Genomic DNA, 19,057 nt, shown 5'->3' on the forward strand with positions numbered 1-19,057 from the left:
GTGAGACAAAAAAGAAAAGAGGGGTAAAAAGCAAGGTTTGATCTCCAGGCTGTCATCACTGGCTGATGTTTTAGCCACTAAAGAGAACAGATCAGGTGTGCAGACTTTATCTGTAAATGTGCTGGTGTGATTAATCAGGATTTTTCCTTTTTATTAGAGGGAACAAAGCAACTGTGGCCAGAAGATTCAGAGAAAGGTACACAGCAAAGCTTGAGTGTCAGGCCAATATCAGGGGTTGATGTTTCAGTCACTGAACAAAGGGATGATCCAAGCAGGGGTAAGTGGCACTGACATCACCACTTTTGTGTTTTTCTTTCCTCCACTCACATTTGATTTGGGGATTTCTGCCTTTAAAACATTTACAGTTAAACAGATAATTAAAGAGTTGAAAGAAGAGATTAAAGATGACCTTATGGGTTGCCGTTGGTCTATGTCATCATCAAGACACTCTTCATCAGGTAATATCAGGCATCAGGTGTGTTACTGACACTTCACGTTTGTACAGCCATAAAGGCTCTGCATGTTCTTCCAATGAAATAGGATTTTAAATGATTTAGTCTTTGAAAATGTGAACAAATTACAGAAACAAAGTTCACCAAACATGTTGTAAGAGGACGGATAAGACGGTGGCAAAACTATAACACATAAACCAGGCATAGACAACACATTCATTAATGTGAGGACAAAAAAGAATAATAAAAAAAGGAGATGCAGAATATCATTGTGAGATTTATATTGGATTTCTTGCTTTTTTAAAAAGTGAAAGCGTTAATGGGAGAGTTGAAAGATGAGATAGAAGACGATGTGCGGCAAAAGTTGGGGCTTAAATCTGTGAAACCAACACAGGGATTTTCCTCCCATCAAATGAAGGCTGTGACCACACCAGGTAATAAAGGAGAATCATTTATGTATTTATCACTCAATCAATCTGCTGGTGCTTTTAACTTTAACATTTTTGTCTTTGTCAGCAGAGGAAGTTCAAGGGAAATTGGAAATGAAGTATAAAGTGAAGAAAGACTTAAAAATAAGCTGAATGCAATCAGGTGAGTGGTGCCAATGATACAGTCCTAACTGCTTTCAATCAATCAGTCAACTTTAATTTGTAGAGCCCTTTACAACACACAAGGTGACCAAAGTGCTTTCCACCATGCTTTGCATGGTCTTACATTCAGTATTTATTGTGATGTGCTCCTCATGTTATTCAATGGAACCTCATTGTTAACTCTATTCATCACTCGTTTTGTTACAGTGTCACATTATGAACAATCCTATGGTTTTCAGACATAGTGAGAATCCCTCCATGCTCCCTGAAGTGATCCACCCCATCCACCGACTCCATCAGAGAAGCACCTACGCAACACCTCAGGTCTCCCCACAGGCCTCAGCTTCTTACCTTGTCAGGTTTTAAATTTCTAGGATCTAGAAAAAGACAGAAGCTTTAATCCTAAATGACACAGAAATACAAGGTTGAAGAAAGTTCAGCTATCATACGCTGCTTCATGTTTCATGAAGCACTCTGGCTGAGGAAGTGAGGAAACGCCCTCTGATATCAAACAAGTGATTTAACATGAACAAGAGAGGCTGAGGTGCTGAACTATTTTCATACTTTTTATTTGACAGAACATTTAAAAATTAATTGAAAAATAAACCCAATTATATTTAGTATCAAAGATATCATTTTAATTTAAGTACTTGCATATACTTGTAGATTTATCATTAAAGAAACATATATATATATATATGGAGAGAGTCACCTGTAACTCCTTTGCAACAAAAAGCCTTAAATAAAAGATAGAGGAGGCATCTTCTTTTCAGAGCACCCAGAGCTTTGAAAAACAGTGTCAATTTAAAGAAGACTGACGCATTTAAAATGCTTCAAAGAAAGTTTAAATATTTTATCTAAAAACTTTTCCTGAATTAACTCATGATAACAATCCTGAGGCAGGCGGCTTAAAGGCAGAGTTGGCAGTCCTGAAAAACTAGCATGAATTTGAATGTAGCATCTCGTTGCCACCGATTCGCGACTATGATTGTAAATGACTGAAAGATGGACTCAGCACATCATTTTATGTTTTGCACTACCCTGAGTCATGTCTCATTTAGAGGTAAGGAAACACCGAAACGTTAAAACCATAGACTGTAAAAAAATGGAGGTCTGCTTGCTCGGCTCGAAGTGAGGTCTCCACAAAAACTACTCCCCTGGTGGCTGGCTGCAGTATAGGTTAAAAAATCTGGCTTCCCAGCCATTCCAGATGGGCTGTGGTCAAACTTTAAAAAATTAATACACATCGTAGAAATGTTTCTCACGTCTGATTCTTGTGGTGATTTGAAGATATTATTTGGCTGTCTTGTATCCAAGTTCTTTTTTTTCTGAAAAAATTTGTTTTCATTAGTTATATGAGATTAAAAACAAGGCTTTACGTAACGTTTAACGATGATTGACAGCTGTGGTTCTTGTGTTTTTTTGGGGGATTGTAAAATATGTCGGAAGGTAGAGTCAAGAAGTGATTAGACTCGAAAGAAAAAAAAAATATTATTTTTGTTCAGCTCCACTCAGATTCTCCCAGAATCCCTCATTGTCTCTACTGCACAGACTCTGGCTGCACAACTGTAGAATGGCTGCACCTGTGACAGCAGCATTTTGGCTTCAAAACTGTACAATGGTAAATGGTGGAGCCACAGTGTCCACTCTATATACAGTCTATGGTTAAAACGTAAAGCTAAAAAACAAATAAACAAACGTGACTTTTGTTAGTACACGCAACTGTCATTCTAGCATTATTCACTTTTACCTGTGACACGATATCAGGAGTAAAGCTATAATACAAATAGTTCATGTACATTTTCTCTAGCACTTACTAAATATCTTTTTTTTTTTTTTTGCTTGTCAGAGCCCCTGTGGTGAGAATTTATTAGACTCTGATCCAGACTACAGCCCAGAGCCAAGTACCTCATCGGGCCAATGTTGACTATTGTTTTCGCCCTGGCTATGTCCAATTTCTTTCTAGTTTCGGCCTTTTCAGCCTCCGTCTTTCTTTTCTTGCTCTGTTTAGCCGGAGGAGTGGTTACCAGTAATCGGGGTATGGGTGGTTTCTCTGCCATTCTTCTGCTGAGTGCGAACCTGTACACCTCTAAACTCAGGAACTACGTATTGAGTCTGGGGCAGTGTGTGCTGGTGAAATGTACACGCAGGGGGAGGGCAAACAGGACAGGATTTGATTGGTTTAACAGATTGGATCCTAATCACTGTGATTGGCTGATGTTTTCTTTGGTTTTCTCCTGCTGTAGATAGCAGATATTATTCACTCTCATTCAAAAACCACATCATGTATTTCTTGTCATCGGTACATATAGATCATTTTAACCAGTATAACAAAAAGTGTATCAAAATCAATCTACCAATTTTTCCTTTGAAGCTCTTTTATTCTTTATACATGTGGATATACACTGCAGCACTTAATAAGAAAAGCAGCACTTTTTGCATGTTAAATGTAACTTTTTGCAAGTTATGTGCTTTACTCTTTAAAATGGTATTTATTTTTTCAATTTGTTTTTCGGACATGTAATGTCTTATTCATTATGCTCTATGAAATCTGTAGCTGAGTAAAACACCCAGTGGAGTGAGTTTTTATTAAATGCTCCATAAACTGTGGTTTCTTCTTTATTGTGTAATTTTCTTTTTTCATTAAAGTTTCTTCTCTAGCATCTAATTTTAACAGTTAACATTTGAGGGAGAATAACTGAGTGAGTTTTAGCTGCTCCTTATCAGCACCACACCCCCAAGTACAGGCATCCTGTTTCACAAACAGGAAAAGAAAACATCCGGTTCTGCTTGTCCTTATATCAACATTTCAGCTGAACCTAAACAGAACTTTGGCCCCAGATGGCAGATCTTTCAGTAGATTTTTTTCCCCCCAACATAGCCATTTAAAGGCGTTGTAGCTCAAGTCTGATAAAATCTATGCCCAGAGTTTTCTAACGGGTGACGTAGCCATTGCCATGAGCTTTGGGAATGCCAGTGGTGCAGAAGTTCATGACTGTGTGATGGACACAATTACAGGCAGCCTCCAAAGGATTATTAACAAGTGTGTATTGTGTATGTTAATATGATTTTAAGTTATGTTCAAATATTGCAATTTAAATTTGCTAATAAAATCCAGACATTTATTCTGGAAGTTTTCAAAATGTTTCTTTAGTAGTTTTTGAAAATGAAGGTTTGAATCGAATGGTGTATCAGGTAAACCAATACACATGAAAGTTAGTATAAGTCAATACAGATTTATTTTGCATTGATCATTTAGCCTATCAATTAATTAGGTTCATATTTGTGAGAAATGTAGGCCTGACCCCCGTTCACCCAATCTGTTTGGTCTTATTAATGTCCTGTCCCCAGCAAAAAGTGTATACGCAGGTTATGCTGTTATATTGTCCCTACCAATGTTGAGACCAAACCTACGCCCTTGCTCCTCATGTTATTCAATGGAACCTCATTGTTAACTCTATTCATCATTTGTTGTGTTACAGCGTCACATTATGAACAATCCTATGGTTTTCAGACATAGTGAGAATCCCTCCATGCTCCCTGAAGTGATCCACCCCATCCACCGACTCCATCAGAGAAGCACCTACGCAACACCTCAGGTCTCCCCACAGGCCTCAGCTTCTTACCTTGTCAGGTTTTAAATTTCTAGGATCTGGAAAAAGACAGAAGCTTTAATCCGAAATGACACAGAAATCCAAGGTTGAAGAAAGTGCAGCTATCATACACTACTTCATGTTTCATGAAGCACTCTGGCTGAGGAAGTGAGGAAACGTCCTCTGATATCAAACAAGTGATTTAACATGAACAAGAGAGGCTGAGGTGCTGAACTATTTTCATACTTTAATATTTGACAGAACATCTAAAAATTAGTTGAAAAATAAACCCAATTATATTTAGTATCAAAGATATCATTTTAATTTAAGTACTTGCATAAACTTGTAGATTTATCATTAAAGAAACATATATATATATATATATATATGGAGAGAGTCACCTGTAACTCCTTTGCAACAAAAAGCCTTAAATAAAAGATAGAGGAGGCATCTTCTTTTCAGAGCACCCAGAGCTTTGAAAAACAGTGTCAACTGAAAGAAGACTGACGCATTTAAAATGCTTTAAAGAAAGTATAAATCTTTTATCTAAAAACTTTTCCTGAATTAACTCATGATAACAATCCTGAGGCAGGCGGCTTAAAGGCAGAGTTGGCAGTCCTGAAAAACTAGCATGAATTTGAATGTAGCATCTCGTTGCCACCGATTCACGACTATGATTGTGAATGACTGAAAGATGGACTCAGCACATCATTTTATGTTTTGCACTACCCTGAGTCACCTCTCATTTAGAGGTAAGGAAACACCGAAACGTTAAAACCATAGACTGTAAAAAAATGGACGTCTGCTTGCTCAGCTCGAAGTGAGGTCTCCACAAAAACTACTCCCCTGGTGGCTGGCTGCAGTATAGGTTAAAAAATCTGGCTTCCCAGCCATTCCAGATGGGCTGTGGGCAAACTTTAAAAAATTAATACACATCTTAGAAATGTTTCTCACGGCTGATTCTTGTGGTGATTTGAAGATATTATTTGGCTGTCTTGTATCCAAGTTCTCTTTTTTCTGAAAATTTTTGTTTTCATTAGTTATATGAGATTAAAAACAAGGCTTTGTGTAACGTTTAACGATGATTGACAGCTGTGGTTCTTGTGTTTTTTGGGGGGACTGTAAAATATGTCGGAAGGTAGAGTCAAGAAGTGATTAGACTCGAAAGAAAAAAAAAAAAAAATTTGTCCAGCTCCACTCAGATTCTCCCAGAATCCCTCATTGTCTCTACTGCACAGACTCTGGCTGCACAAGTGTAGAATGGCTGCACCTGTGACAGCAGCATTTTGGCTTCAAAACTGTACAATGGTTAATGGTGGAGCCACAGTGTCCACTCTATATACAGTCTATGGTTAAAACGTAAAGCTAAAAAACAAATAAACAAACGTGACTTTTGTGAGTACTCACAGCTGTCATTCTAGCATTATCCACTTCAACCTGTGACACGATATCAGGAGTAAAGCTATAATACAAATAGTTCATGTACATTTTCTCTAGCACTCATTAAATATCAGTGCAATACATCTACATCTGTTTGTAAATAATTGTTTGGTAAAGAGGTGGGAATTAATAAGTTTATACTTCATTCCACTCCTTTTTGAATATGTGATTAAATAATTTCTGTTTGTTTGTATTTGTTTCTGTCTTTGACAGAAATTACCCTTTGACCTCATGTTCGAAATAAAAAAAGTAAAATAAAATAAAATAAAAAAAATAATAATATTTTTTTTTGCTTGTCAGAGCCCCTGTGGTGAGAATTTATTAGACTCTGATCCAGACTACAGCCCAGAGCCAAGTACCTCATCGGGCCAATGTTGGCTCTTGTTTTCGCCCTGGCTTTGTCCATTTTTCTTCCTAGTTTCGGCCTTTTCAGCCACCGTCTTTCTTTTCTTGCTCTGTTTAGCTGGAGGAGCAGTTACAGTAACCGGGGTATGGGCAGTTTCTCTGCCATTCTTCTGCTGAGTGCGAACCTGTACACTGTTAAACTCAGGAACACGCATTGAGTCAGAGGCAGTGTGCGCTGGTGAAATGTACACGCAGGGGGAGGGCAAACGGCAGGACGGGATTTGATTGGTTCTAAAGCTGTGAACTGTGATTGGCTGATGTTTTCCTGGGTTTTCTCTTGCTGAAGATTAGGGCTGGACAATTAATTGGATTTTAATCATGATTTCAATTTTGCCATCTGACAATCATAAAAACAGTATAATCGAAGAAAAACAGTGTCACACAGTGTAGATTTATGCAAGTTCCTGTGCTTCATAGCTCTTCTGTGTTCCATGTGCAGCCACAGCGAGTGTGTGTGACTCATGTGTATCAATAATACTGTATGTGCCACTTTCTGGTTCTTTAAAGTTGTGTTTAAATCAGTACTGAAGTTTTTGAATAAATGAATAATTGTGTATATTAATTGTGATGTCAATATCACTTAAAATAATCGGGATTCTTATTTTTACCACAATTGCCTAGCCCTACTGTAGATAGCGGATATTATTCACTCTCATTCAAAAACCACATCATGTATTTCTTGTCATCGGTACATATAGATCATTTTAACCAGTATAACAAAAAGTGTATCTAAATCAAACTACCAATTTTTCCTTTGAAGCTCTTTTATTCTTTATACATGTGGATATACACTGCAGCACTTTATAAAAAAACAGCACTTTTTGCATGTTAAATGTAACTTTTTGCAAGTTATGTGCTTTACTCTTTAAAATGGTATTTATTTTTTCAATTTGTTTTTTGGACATGTAATGTCTTATTCATTATGCTCTATGAAATCTGTAGCTGAGTAAAACACCCAGTGGTGTGAGTTTTTATTAAATGCTCCATAAACTGTGTTTTTTTCTTTATTGTGTCATTTTCTTTTTTCATTAAAGTTTCTTCTCTAGCATCTAATTTTAACAGTTAACATTTGAGGGAGAATAACTCTGTGAGTTTTAGCTGCTCCTTATCAGCACCACACCCCCAAGTATAGGCATCCTGTTTGACAAACAGGAAAAGAAAACATCCGGTTCTGCTTGTCCTTATATCAACATTTCAGCTGAACCTAAACAGAACTTTGGCCCCAGATGGCAGATCTTTCAGTAGATTTTTTTTTCTTCTCCAACATAGCCATTTAAAGGCGTTGTAGCTCAAGTCTGATAAAATCTATGCCCAGAGTTTTCTAACGGGTGACGTAGCCATTGCCATGAGCTTTGGGAATGCCAGTGGTGCAGAAGTTCATGACTGTGTGATGGACACAATTACGGCAGTCTCCAAAGGTGTTTATATCCCATGGTTCCCTCTGTGCAGCCATGGCGCTCCTTGACCCAAGAAAGTTTACCCAAGTTTGTTCACTCGGTCTGCGTGATACTTCTCTTCAAGAGCTGAGCAAGTGCTGACTCAAGTTTGACAGCAGTACAAGCTGCTGCTAATTTGCAAGCTGAAGTGTTTAGTAGCCCAATGGCTGGCCCCAGATCACGTCTGTTATTTACTGGATCTCTACCTCAGTAACAGGGCTTTAGAGAAGCCCTAAAAACCCATGGATACCCTGAGTGGGCCCTCATGAGAACAAGAAAAAGAAAAGGACGTTAAACAAGAAAGGGAAGAGAGAAGCAAGGATAGTGTGATCCCTTACATTGCAGGTGAAAAACTAAAAAGGATCTTTGGAAAACACCACATTCCAGTCCATTTCCAGCCCAGAAACACACACAGGCGGATGCTGGTCCATCCCAATGACAAATCTCCAAGACATAAACAGAGCAATTTGGTGTACACTGCCCAGTGCATGGGGCATGCTCAGACCTGTAGCAAAACAAATGCTTCACAGGCAGATGGCTCAACACAGAAGAGTCACCTCCTTAGGTCGGGACTCTGCTGCCCACTTTCACCTGGAGAGCAGTGATCACTCCTTTGAGGACAGCAATGTGCAAGCATTGGCTAAAGGGAGCTAGAAATCTTATCTCTAGATGAGGTGGGCTGGGGCATTACCTTACAGCCACTGACAGTTAGGGTTACCAACCGTCCCGTATTAGCCGGGATGTCCTGTATTTGAGCCAAAAGAGGTGCGTCCCATATGCGCCTCAGTTGACAGGTAGGCAGCCACAGGTTCAGCCTATGGTGCACAGCCTGCCTACGTCATCGTGAAGCATTTGTTTACATCAGGGGTCTCAAACTCGTGCCATGGAGGGCCAAGAGGCTGCAGGTTTTCTTTCCAACCAGAAACTCCACCAGCTGATTCACTGATTAGTCCCTGCTTTCTGCTTGAAGGTGAGGTAATTAGTGAAATCACCTGGTGGAGTTTCTGGTTGGAAAGAAAACCTGCAGCCTCTTGGCCCTCCATGGCACGAGTTCGAGACCCCTGGTTTACATGAAGCGCAATCTCATCAGAGTCAGCACAGTGAGACACAGAGAGCACTGCTACAACTTTAGTGACTTTTGGGCTTATATTAAGTCGTTTTCGCCCGAAACAGCCCTCTAACACCCCTCTAACACCCCCGCTTTGTTTAAAAAGATCGTCGAGAGATGCGCTCGCGGTGATTATACGTAATGGATCACACGCGCTGTCCGCGTGCTTGTGCTCGTGCATGAAGTAAACCGTGCCGAAGCCCACCTCTTTGAAGCGTGCCGAAGCACGGAAGCAAATCGTGCTTGAGCACGGTACAGTTGCGGTCACACTGGCCATTCCAAACGTGCTTTACGGCTGAAGCGTGCTTAGGCACGGCATGATTGGCCAGTGTGACCGCGTCCTAAGTGCGTGTGACTCAGTCCCAGAACATGCGCGCTATACTCTGTAACGAGAGACTAGCAACACCCCACCCACACACACACGCACACATACACACACACACAGCTGAGGTTGTCCCTTATTTTCTTATTTGCCTCAAAGTTGGCAACCCTACTGACAGTGGAGTGCTAAGCTCTCCCTACAGGAAGTTCTCCATACATCCACAACACCACACGACAGTGAGACTTAGCCCAGTCTGAATAATAACGACTCTCAGGACGTAAATGTATGATGGGCTTTATGTAACTGAGTTAACTATCCAGTGGTCTTTGATTTGCATCATATGCTGCAGAAATTGTGTTTTTTTTCTTGTGAAGCATCTTGAGAGATGTAAAGGATAAGGTATCAAATGATTAACTTTGAATCCTGCAGAAAAGTAATTTTTAAAAATTACTGACACTAAATCAAAGTTTCTTCTCCAGAATCCAAAGTGGTAAATGTGTGAGGGAGAATGACTCTGGCTGCTCTTTAACTACACCACACCCCGTTGCACAGACATCCTGTTAGATAAACAGGAGTATTTCAATGTAGCTGAACTCCTTGTGGCGGATCCTTGAGTGGATCGTTTTTCTTTTCAACATTCAAAAACCTCACAGCTCAAGCCAGGAATCAGAGCTTCTTTTCTTTCTCCTGAAGTACACGGACCTTACCTAATGATGGTGAGTTTCTAAATTTAATGTTTTTTTGCCAATAATTTGATCATCTTGGTTGAATTCTTTATCATTTGTCATTGTGATATTGTCAGTGTTGTAATGATTTATTTTTGTTTCTGAACACATCCAAAGGGTGAAAACCTGGAAAAAAGGTGGGTCATGATTTTTCCGAACTGCTACTAAATATTTCTGCAGACGGTTTTGTAATTCTCTAAAAACTGTGCATGCTTATAACTTTAGAGCTGAAGAATCTCTGCAGCAGGACCTTTTTCGAAGGAGTGCTTTCCTGATTATTGCAAAAATTATAGATCTTCGTCCCAAACCTCCTTCAGTGTTGGTGGATGAGGTATGACTAATAATTTTGTTTAGAAAGATAGATTCCTTTCACAGCCACGTAGCATAACTTTCATGTTGTAAATTCATTTTCTATTCATTCATTTCTTTTCTGAACTGCTTATCCTGTGCATGGTCGTGGCTGTAAATTGATTTTTTATTAACTTTTTTGAAACATAGAAGAATGACACATAACTTTATCCAGAGTCCTCATATTAATGTAAACTATTTCCATGCAGTTAAAATCCTCAGTTTAAATGTGAATGTTTTTCAGTTGAACTAATCACCTCTGACAAGTTTGAAACAAATGGAGGCAGAGCTCAGTTTCAAAGAAGTACAGAGGCAGCACATATTGCCTGACAACAAGTCAAATGTTAATACTAAAGTCCCCTGGTGCAGAAGTTTACTGGACTTATAAATGGTCTGTTCATAATAAACCAAGGCCATGTAACACATTGTTTTGTACGCATCATGGTTTAAGATTTACACAAAGCAGTAAATATGTCTCATTACAGTGTCTTCACAGCATCTTCTTTGCTGGAATGATCCATAAGCCACGATATGAGCCAAAGGATATCGTGAGTGATGCTAAAATGCTGGCAGCATTGGAAAACTGCTACTCTCGACCTTTTGAATTGTGCTTCACTCAGTTACCAAAGAGGAGTCCATTCTCATGTGTGCTAGACATGGTAAGAATCCATTTTAACAAAACAAAACAAATTTTTTTTTTATGTCCATTTGATCAGATTTATTATTCTGGTTGAAACCTGAAAATTATTAGGTAGGATCTGCAGGAATTTCCCCCAACAATAAAATATAAACTCCTACAGGAATAATCCTTTTATAGTCTCCTATGGGCCTCTATACATGCGTGTCCCTTAAGTGTTTTAGTGTTCTTTTTAAAGACAAAAAAATATTTTTTTCCTTGGCATGTTTCGACGTAAACGCTGCTGTCTTCTTCAGAAGCTGTCATCCAGACAGCTGTGCTACCGGGAACCGGAAAAAAAGACACCACACAGCTCTCTGGATGACAGCTTCTGAAGAAGACGGCAGCGTTTACGTCGAAACATGTCAAGGAAAAAAAAACCTTTTTTGTCTTTGAAAAGAACACTAAAACACTTAAGATTTCTAAGAAGACAAGAAGAATCTTATCAGTAACTAATGCGTGTCCCTATCATAGACTGTATAAGGAGTGCACAGCATGGCTTTTTCATTTACCATTGTATGGTTTTGAAGCCAAAATACCCCGTCACAGGCGCTACCATTGGCAGCAATTGCAGCCAGAGTCTGCACAGTAGAGACTGTGAGGGATTCTGGGAGAATCTGAGTGGAGCTGGTTGACAAAAATAATAATTATTTTTTTTCTCTCTAGAGTCTAATCACTTCTTGACTCTACCTCCTGACATATTTTACAATTCCCCCCAAACAATACACGAGAACGGCAGCTGTCAATCATCGTTAAATGTAACGTAAAGCCTCGTTTTTTACGTCATAGAACTGATGAAAACTAAACTTTTCATAAAAAATAGGACTTGAATACAGGACAGCCAAATGATATATTCAACGAGGAGTATACATTTTTTTTAAGTTTGACCACAGCCCATCTGGAATGGCTGGAAAGCCAGATTTTTTAACCTACTCTGCAGCCAGCCACCAGGGGGAGCAGTTTTTGTGGTGACATCACTCTGAGCTGAGCAAGATGATTTCCATTTTTTTTATAGTCTATGGTCCCTATCTATTTGTGCCTTGAGCCCCCCCCCCCCCCCGCCTGTATGTTGATGTTTTGGTGATTTTGGGACATTTCCGGGTGGAGAGTGAGTGTTGTTACCTTAGCCAATCATAGCATCACAGCACGCCCAGTGTGCAACTAACTTTGCATGTTGATGATAACGAGTGGATCACGCTTCCCTGAACGACTGCAGCACAGAGAAAGAAAAAGAAAACCAAACTGAAACGAATTGGCAAAGAGATGATAGTTTCTACGAAACGAGGGGGAGGCTTGGCTCCATTTTCACCCACTTTCGGGCACTTGGAGAGCAGCACGGGACAAAAAACGACTCGAGTTAGCTTTCTGCTAACCAGGTATGTGTCAAACACCCGTGATTAGATTGTGCTAACATGCTAAGTCAGGTGCACAGCTTTCGAGTCACTACATGTAGAAACGCAATGCTACAGGTGGTTGCGGGGCTCATGAGTGTGATCCATAGACTGTATAATTAATGGACATAATCTCTCCTGTAAAGGATTGCAAGGGGAGGCTTGATACTCCTTTAGCTGGAGCTGTAGTTAATAACTTCCACCATAGCCAACAATACATACCAGTCTCTTCTTGTTTTCTCTAGTGAGAGCCCGCCAATTTACACTGGTTGTTTTACAAACTGCCTACTACATACTACATGTGAATGTAGTATGTAGTAGGCACTACATACTACATACTGCTTTTGCTTGTAGTATGTATCTACTTTTAGAGACCCTGGATACACTGGCCTGCATGCTGAGAATGCAGTGACCTGACAATGACAGTGACAGTGACAATGAGCTCTTTAAGATGGGATGGCCCAATACCATTAAGTGTTTTGTAAGTCAGAAGAAGAATTTTAAACTCTCTTCTAGATTTCATAGATAGCAAGTGTAGAGACGCTAACACCAGACAGATGTGCTCTCTCCTCCTGGTCCAAGTCAGTACCTGAGCTGCAGCGTTCTGAACCAGCTGAAAAGTCCGAATAGACTTACTAGGACAAGCGGATAAACAAGAGTTGCAGTAATCCAGGGTGGTCCCAGTCAAAGGTGTGATCTCGTACAAGAAAGCCTCTCTGAGATGTTACAGTCCAAGAACAATGACTTCAGTTTTCTCTGAGTTCAGCAGTAAGAAATTCCTGCTCATCCAGGACCTTACGTCTTTGAGGCATTCTTCAAGTTTGGATAAGCGGTTGGTTTCTTCAGGCTTCATTGACAAGTAAAGCTGAGTGTCATCTGCATAGCAGTGAAAGTTTATGGAGTGTTTTCTCATCATAGTGCCAAAGGGAAGCATATACAAAAAAATAAAAAAATATTGGTCCAAGCACTGAACCTTGAGGAACTCTATAACGCACCATGGTGTGCAAAGAAGATTTATTGTTCACATGAACAAACTGATTTTGATCCAAAAGATATCTAAACCAAGCCAAAGTGGTTCCTGAAATACCTATAGGACTCCCTAATCTCTGACAAATTAGAAAATAAAAAAATCTCTATTATACAGTGTGTGCTGATAGTGAAATTAGCAAACAGACGGAAGACGTTTTTTGAACCAGGCAGTAAAATCGCCAGCCTCATGCGGACACTTGAGAATCAGAAGATTTTTAGCACTTCTGCATTGTCTTATACTTTTAGGCCAGAGGTTGCTGCTTGGTGTGTTCACACGGCTTCAGTCAGATACAGTAGGTGTGCACTGCCACTGGCACTGAGCTAAGGAGGAGAAGCCCAGTTTAAGTATTGCATTTACTAACAAGTAATGAAAATTCCTGAAGACCCTACCTTTCAAGTCCATGACAAGTTAGAATGATTTTGTTAAACACAAAAAACAACATCAGTCAAACTCAGGGGCATACTGATGATATTTTTCACCGTTTGCAGTTTGTCCACCAGGTTAGAGTTGAAGGAAACCGTGAAGAGGAGGAACACAGGGTAAGGGAGCAGCTGCAAACTTTCATCAAGGAACTGAGGAAGGGTGGAGCAAAAAAGATGATCTCTGCTGCCATCTGTGTCTCACAAAAACTGGACTCAAGCTCAGACAGGTATTATGGAGTCTCTATGTCCACTTTTGACTGTCCTCATGGGCAAATCATGATTGCTGCCTCCTGTCTTCACACCTGGGACAGTTATGTCGCTGATGCAGTGATGACTTACTGTCCAGAAAAAGAGAAGAAGGCCTACTTTGATGGAACTCTCCAGCTCCAAGAGCTGATCAGGTGTGAGACGTTTAGCCTTGGTAGAGGAGAACATATGGATCCTTGCAGGTCATGTGGAAATCTCTTTGGTTTGACAACAGGGTCTGTAAAGGTATGGCCTTATGGTCACTGTGCTGAGGCTGAGAGTATCAGCAACTTACTTAAGAGTCAGAATGATTTAAGACAGAGAGCAACACCAAAATTTAAAAATTATACAGTTGGAAATAGGCAGAGCGCAAAAGACAGTGTCTCAAAACACTTGAAAGACCTTTTGAGAAACACTGTCTTTGAAGCCTGGGACTTTGGATTCTATACCCCCACAGAAAATTAAATCCAAAAAAAGGAAGTGGCTAACCATAGAGGGTTTAATGTTTTAGCACATTTAAACATAAATATAAAGTAATAGCGCTAGATTTTTATACCTAATGTGTGTACATTAACAAACTGATATAAATCAATATGTTGTAGAAATCCTAGAGTCTGTCTGTAAAATGATCAAAAGTGTCCCAAAGTCTAGATGTCATAATTCCTGTGATGAAGACACTTTTGAGCTTGTTTGTTGAGAAAGGGTTATGAAGCAGCATTATATTGGTCAACAAAGGGAACAAAATAACTTGATGCAGAGTAAAACTTCAAAACGTAGCACCATGGGTGACGAGCCTTCCTAATTTTCTTATGTGCTTGGCTCATTGGTTGTTCTTTCCTTTCCACACCCTGTAGGAAATGACCAGCAAAGTTGCCACTTCCTGTGTTCGTACAGAAAGTCACGCAGGGTTGATGTTTCCAAAATTGCGCCGATGCAAAACCAAAATCATGTTATTTTACACGAATTTAGTTAGTATACAATTGTACAATGAATTTCTATCTATCTATCTATCTATCTATCTATCTATCTATCTATCTATCTATCTATCTATCTATCTATCTATCTATCTATCTATCTATCTATCTATCTATCTATCTATCTATCTATCTATCTATCTTTTTTCTTTTGTAACTTTATTTTAAGGTTTTTAGGTTATGTAACATATATACATACAGATATACAAACATAATAACATACTGCACATACTGAACTCGTACAGACAATCTAAACTTCAAACCCATCCATAAACCCTCATGAACCCCCAATGACCAAGAGCACAACCTAGCCAAAAATGATCAATACAGTTAAGTAGAGGTGTTAATTGACATTAAATGAATAAACATAATACTGAATAAACACAAAACAGGATACAAAGGTTCAATATGTAAATTCACAAGTAAATAAAAACATAGACAAAACTGAAACTTAAATGAAACAGTAGGGGATGCATTTTATTGCAATAATCTATTGCAGCAACAGATTAATATTGGCATCAAAGAGACATTATTTTTATAGATTCGACAACAGGAGACCATACTTTGATGAACCTATCAGGGTATCCTCTCAGTGTGTACCTTATTTTCTTTAATTGTAACAGAGACAGCAGCTCACTAACACATTTTCTAAAAGAAGGAGGTTTATTAGATTTCCAATTCAATAAAATGAGTCTGCGTGCTCTAAGGCTCAATCTATCTATCTTCCTTTGACTGGTTATGAGTGCTGCCAGCAGAGGTTGCTGTTGTACATGTAGTGGTGAAAAACATCACATCGTTGAACCTGCTCCAAACTAGAGTAGCTCTCAAACCTTTCTGTGAGTCCATGTTCTTTCAGATTTTACAGTGAGGCTGATCAACAGCATACAGCAACCTTAAACTCTGTCATCCTGCCTTCACTCACTTTGGTACAGCAGAAAATCAGCTGAGCAGTTCATCTTTTTGTTAAATCAGCTGTTGTTATTGTTTATTGCACGTGTCATGTATATTTTGTAAAGCCACAAGTCTAAAAAGGAAAGAGTTGGAGCTGTGTTCCTGGATTTGTTATGTCAATAATAAACATGAAAATGAATACTGGTCCTGTTGTTTTTATTTCTATTAATTTGATATCAAAAGCAAGACAGCAGTGTAGACAAAAATTGTCATGTATAGGATGAAGATGACCAGAAAAAAACAAGAAAGCAGAGGATACAGAGACTACAACTCTATGACTGAGTCACAGCCGCCCCTCAAAGTTTTATACTTACTATTTTCCCCATATTCTGAAGGTGAGATTGAACTGGAAGAAACAGGTGTGATAAAATATAACTCAGTGGAACAATATTGTAAAAGACTGCATACAGCAGAGAGAAGCTGCTCTGTAGAAACTTTCTCAGGAAGGCTGTGGGAAATGGTCCAAAACTAGTTGTTACTTATCTCTTTGAAATCTAACAGATTTAAATAAGAGAACGTGTCAAACAAATAAGTTATTCCTTAGAATTAAATTCATAAAACTTGATATCTACACTGACAACACAACATAAAACAACAACAACAACAAAAAACTTCAGTAGGAAAAAATGACATCCAGAAAGAGCAAATTAACCAGCTTTTCCGGGAAAGTTTGGGGGAAAATACTAGATTGTTGACAAATTAAATATAATAGTATCAACTGCTTACACTTACTTCAAAATAACACAAAAATTATTATCAATGAAAGACCTGTCTTGTCACATTTTTCATGTTGCAAGCTTCAGTCGATCGAGCTCACTGGCAAAGATTCACCACTAGATGGCAGCTAAAGCCTGCAAAACCATTCTGAACCCCACTGAACAAAAATGTTAATGCAACACTTTTGTTTTTCTCCCATAATTCATGAGCTGAACTCATATCAACCCCAAAAGATTTATAATTTACTAAATAAAAACAACATTTTGAAAGAAACACCATTTTGAAACACAACAGAAAAAATGTAATATGGCCATTTAATTGTGAAATATAACACTCTTGATGTGATTTTTTTATTATGTTATATCATTTTCTTATAATTAAATCATTCATATTGATTATTTTAACAGTTTCATACTTTTTAAGATGACAACTTTTTTTTTGATTTAGCAGCTAGACCCCCACTCAAACCAATCGATGATAAAGGATCAAGCGGAGGTCCCACCCTCCAAATTTAAATGACAGACCAAGTCATTCTGATAAAAACAACGTTATGGTATAAAAAGGCTGTTGTGAAAAAAAGAACATTGTAAAATAAAAATAAATAAAAAAACGATTTATTTTATTATATTATATTTTATTTTATTTCAAACCTTGTAAAATATATTAAAAGTTATTATTTTAAAAAGTAGTAAATTGTTAAAATAATAATAAAAAAAGATTAATTATAATAATTTGGTATTAAAGACTAATAAAACATATTACATAATAAAATTGCTTTATTTCACAGTTTAATGGCCATATTATATTTTTCTGTTATTTATCAAAATGGTATTTATTTCAAAATTTTGTTTTTATTGATTTAATTATGAATCTTTTGGTGTTCCATAAACTCAAGGATAGGTATGTCAAACAAAATGTGGAAGTCAAACCATTTCATACCCTAACAATCCTGTTTTGAACAACATTTGTAAAAAGTGATAATTAGACTACCCCTGCCATTCTGTGGTTTTCTTGCTTCACTTTAAATGAGACTTCTTCCATCAGTTCCTGTCACACCAAACAAAGACAGGAAGCACGCCGCAGAGTTATTTCCCATCTTTAAAAGGAAGGACAGGAATCAGAGTGCAACAGGAAGAGCAAATAATTCCCATTCATCTGTCACAGTGTATTTATTCAAAGCCAAAGCAGTAAATGTAGGGGGAAGAACCCCCACCTGTTTCCTTTACAGAAGAGGAGCACATAATAAAAATGAGCCAAATATGCAACAGACTATTTGTTAAGATGTAAACTGATTATTTTGGCTATCAAACACATGTTTGAATTTTGTCAAATACTCACCTCTGAAGCTTGATGTCATTACAGACTTTCATCACCACACAGTCCAGTCTGTGTTCACATGTGGGTGTTACTGTTGAGTACAAAGTAAATGTCTTTCTTCAGGAAACCTAAGGTGATTGATGGGAAATGCTTTATATTTATAGATGCAATGTCACAGATGTTTTGTTTGGGTTTCCTGTGACCATGTCTCCAGACGCTGTGTTTTTTTTTATGAAGCCAACTGCTACTGTAGAGGGAAATCCTGTCCAACCCCACAGACTGTTGTGATGAAAACAGTGGCCTGTTGTGACGTACAGGAGACTGAACACTAAATCTTCTTTACATGTTTCATAGTTGACATCTCTAATCTTTGTTTGAACAGGCAATTCCCGCTGCTCTACAGAAGTTTAAGTGCCAAGAAGCGGGTGCCCTGATGACTCTCAGATTATCATCAGTGACAACACACACACACACACACACACACACACACACACACACACACACACACACACACACACACACACACACACACACACACACACACACACACACACACACACACACACACACAATGACCAATGATGATAAATGTTGTGTCACATATACGTAGCCGCACACACAAACACAGATGGTTACAGTTACAGACTGTATTAGTGAGCTGAAGTAGCCCTTAGACCAGTGAACATCAACTGGTGGCCAGTGGGCCAAATCTGGCTCACCAGAACTTTCTGTCCGCCCCCAGAATATTACTGAAAAACACCCCAAAGAAAAGAACAAACCAGGTTACTTTATTCATATGTTTTTAAAATCAGCTTTCTGAAAAGTAGCTTGTGTCATATCCTGCCTTCAGGTTTATTGGGAATTGTACACAGGTTATTGTTTGACAAAACCAATGCTGAATATCTTAAATTTAA

At 38.5% G+C, this 19,057-nt stretch overlaps 1 protein-coding gene and 1 long non-coding RNA gene across 7 annotated transcripts; both read left to right on the forward strand.

Moving 5' to 3' along the window:
* The first annotated feature begins 130 nt into the window (after positions 1–130).
* LOC141802567 (uncharacterized) lies at positions 131–4,054 on the forward strand. Of its 5 annotated transcripts, XR_012599504.1 has the most exons (6): positions 131–277; positions 366–458; positions 761–886; positions 969–1,043; positions 1,250–1,366; positions 2,892–4,054. It is a non-coding gene; the product is annotated as an uncharacterized LOC141802567 (long non-coding RNA). The 5 variants fall into 5 exon arrangements; XR_012599501.1 differs by having other exon boundaries at positions 1,250–4,054; XR_012599503.1 differs by having other exon boundaries at positions 1,282–4,054.
* Positions 4,055–9,580: 5,526 nt separating this feature from the next.
* LOC141803134 (uncharacterized) lies at positions 9,581–16,197 on the forward strand. Of its 2 annotated transcripts, XM_074687045.1 has the most exons (6): positions 9,581–10,062; positions 10,189–10,208; positions 10,297–10,402; positions 10,905–11,078; positions 14,005–14,165; positions 14,250–16,197. In XM_074687045.1, the coding sequence occupies exons 1-6, from the start codon at positions 10,057–10,059 to the stop codon at positions 14,647–14,649; spliced, it is 867 nt and encodes a 288-aa protein (XP_074543146.1). In that variant the 5' UTR covers positions 9,581–10,056; the 3' UTR covers positions 14,650–16,197. The 2 variants fall into 2 exon arrangements, with proteins under 2 accessions (XP_074543146.1, XP_074543145.1); XM_074687044.1 differs by having other exon boundaries at positions 14,005–16,197.
* Positions 16,198–19,057: the final 2,860 nt, after the last annotated feature.

The sequence above is a fragment of the Halichoeres trimaculatus genome, unplaced genomic scaffold (assembly GCF_033239565.1).
Source record: "Halichoeres trimaculatus isolate MK-OKI-2021-1 unplaced genomic scaffold, fHalTri1.1 fHalTri1_scaffold_14, whole genome shotgun sequence".
Lineage (NCBI taxonomy): Eukaryota > Metazoa > Chordata > Actinopteri > Labriformes > Labridae > Halichoeres > Halichoeres trimaculatus.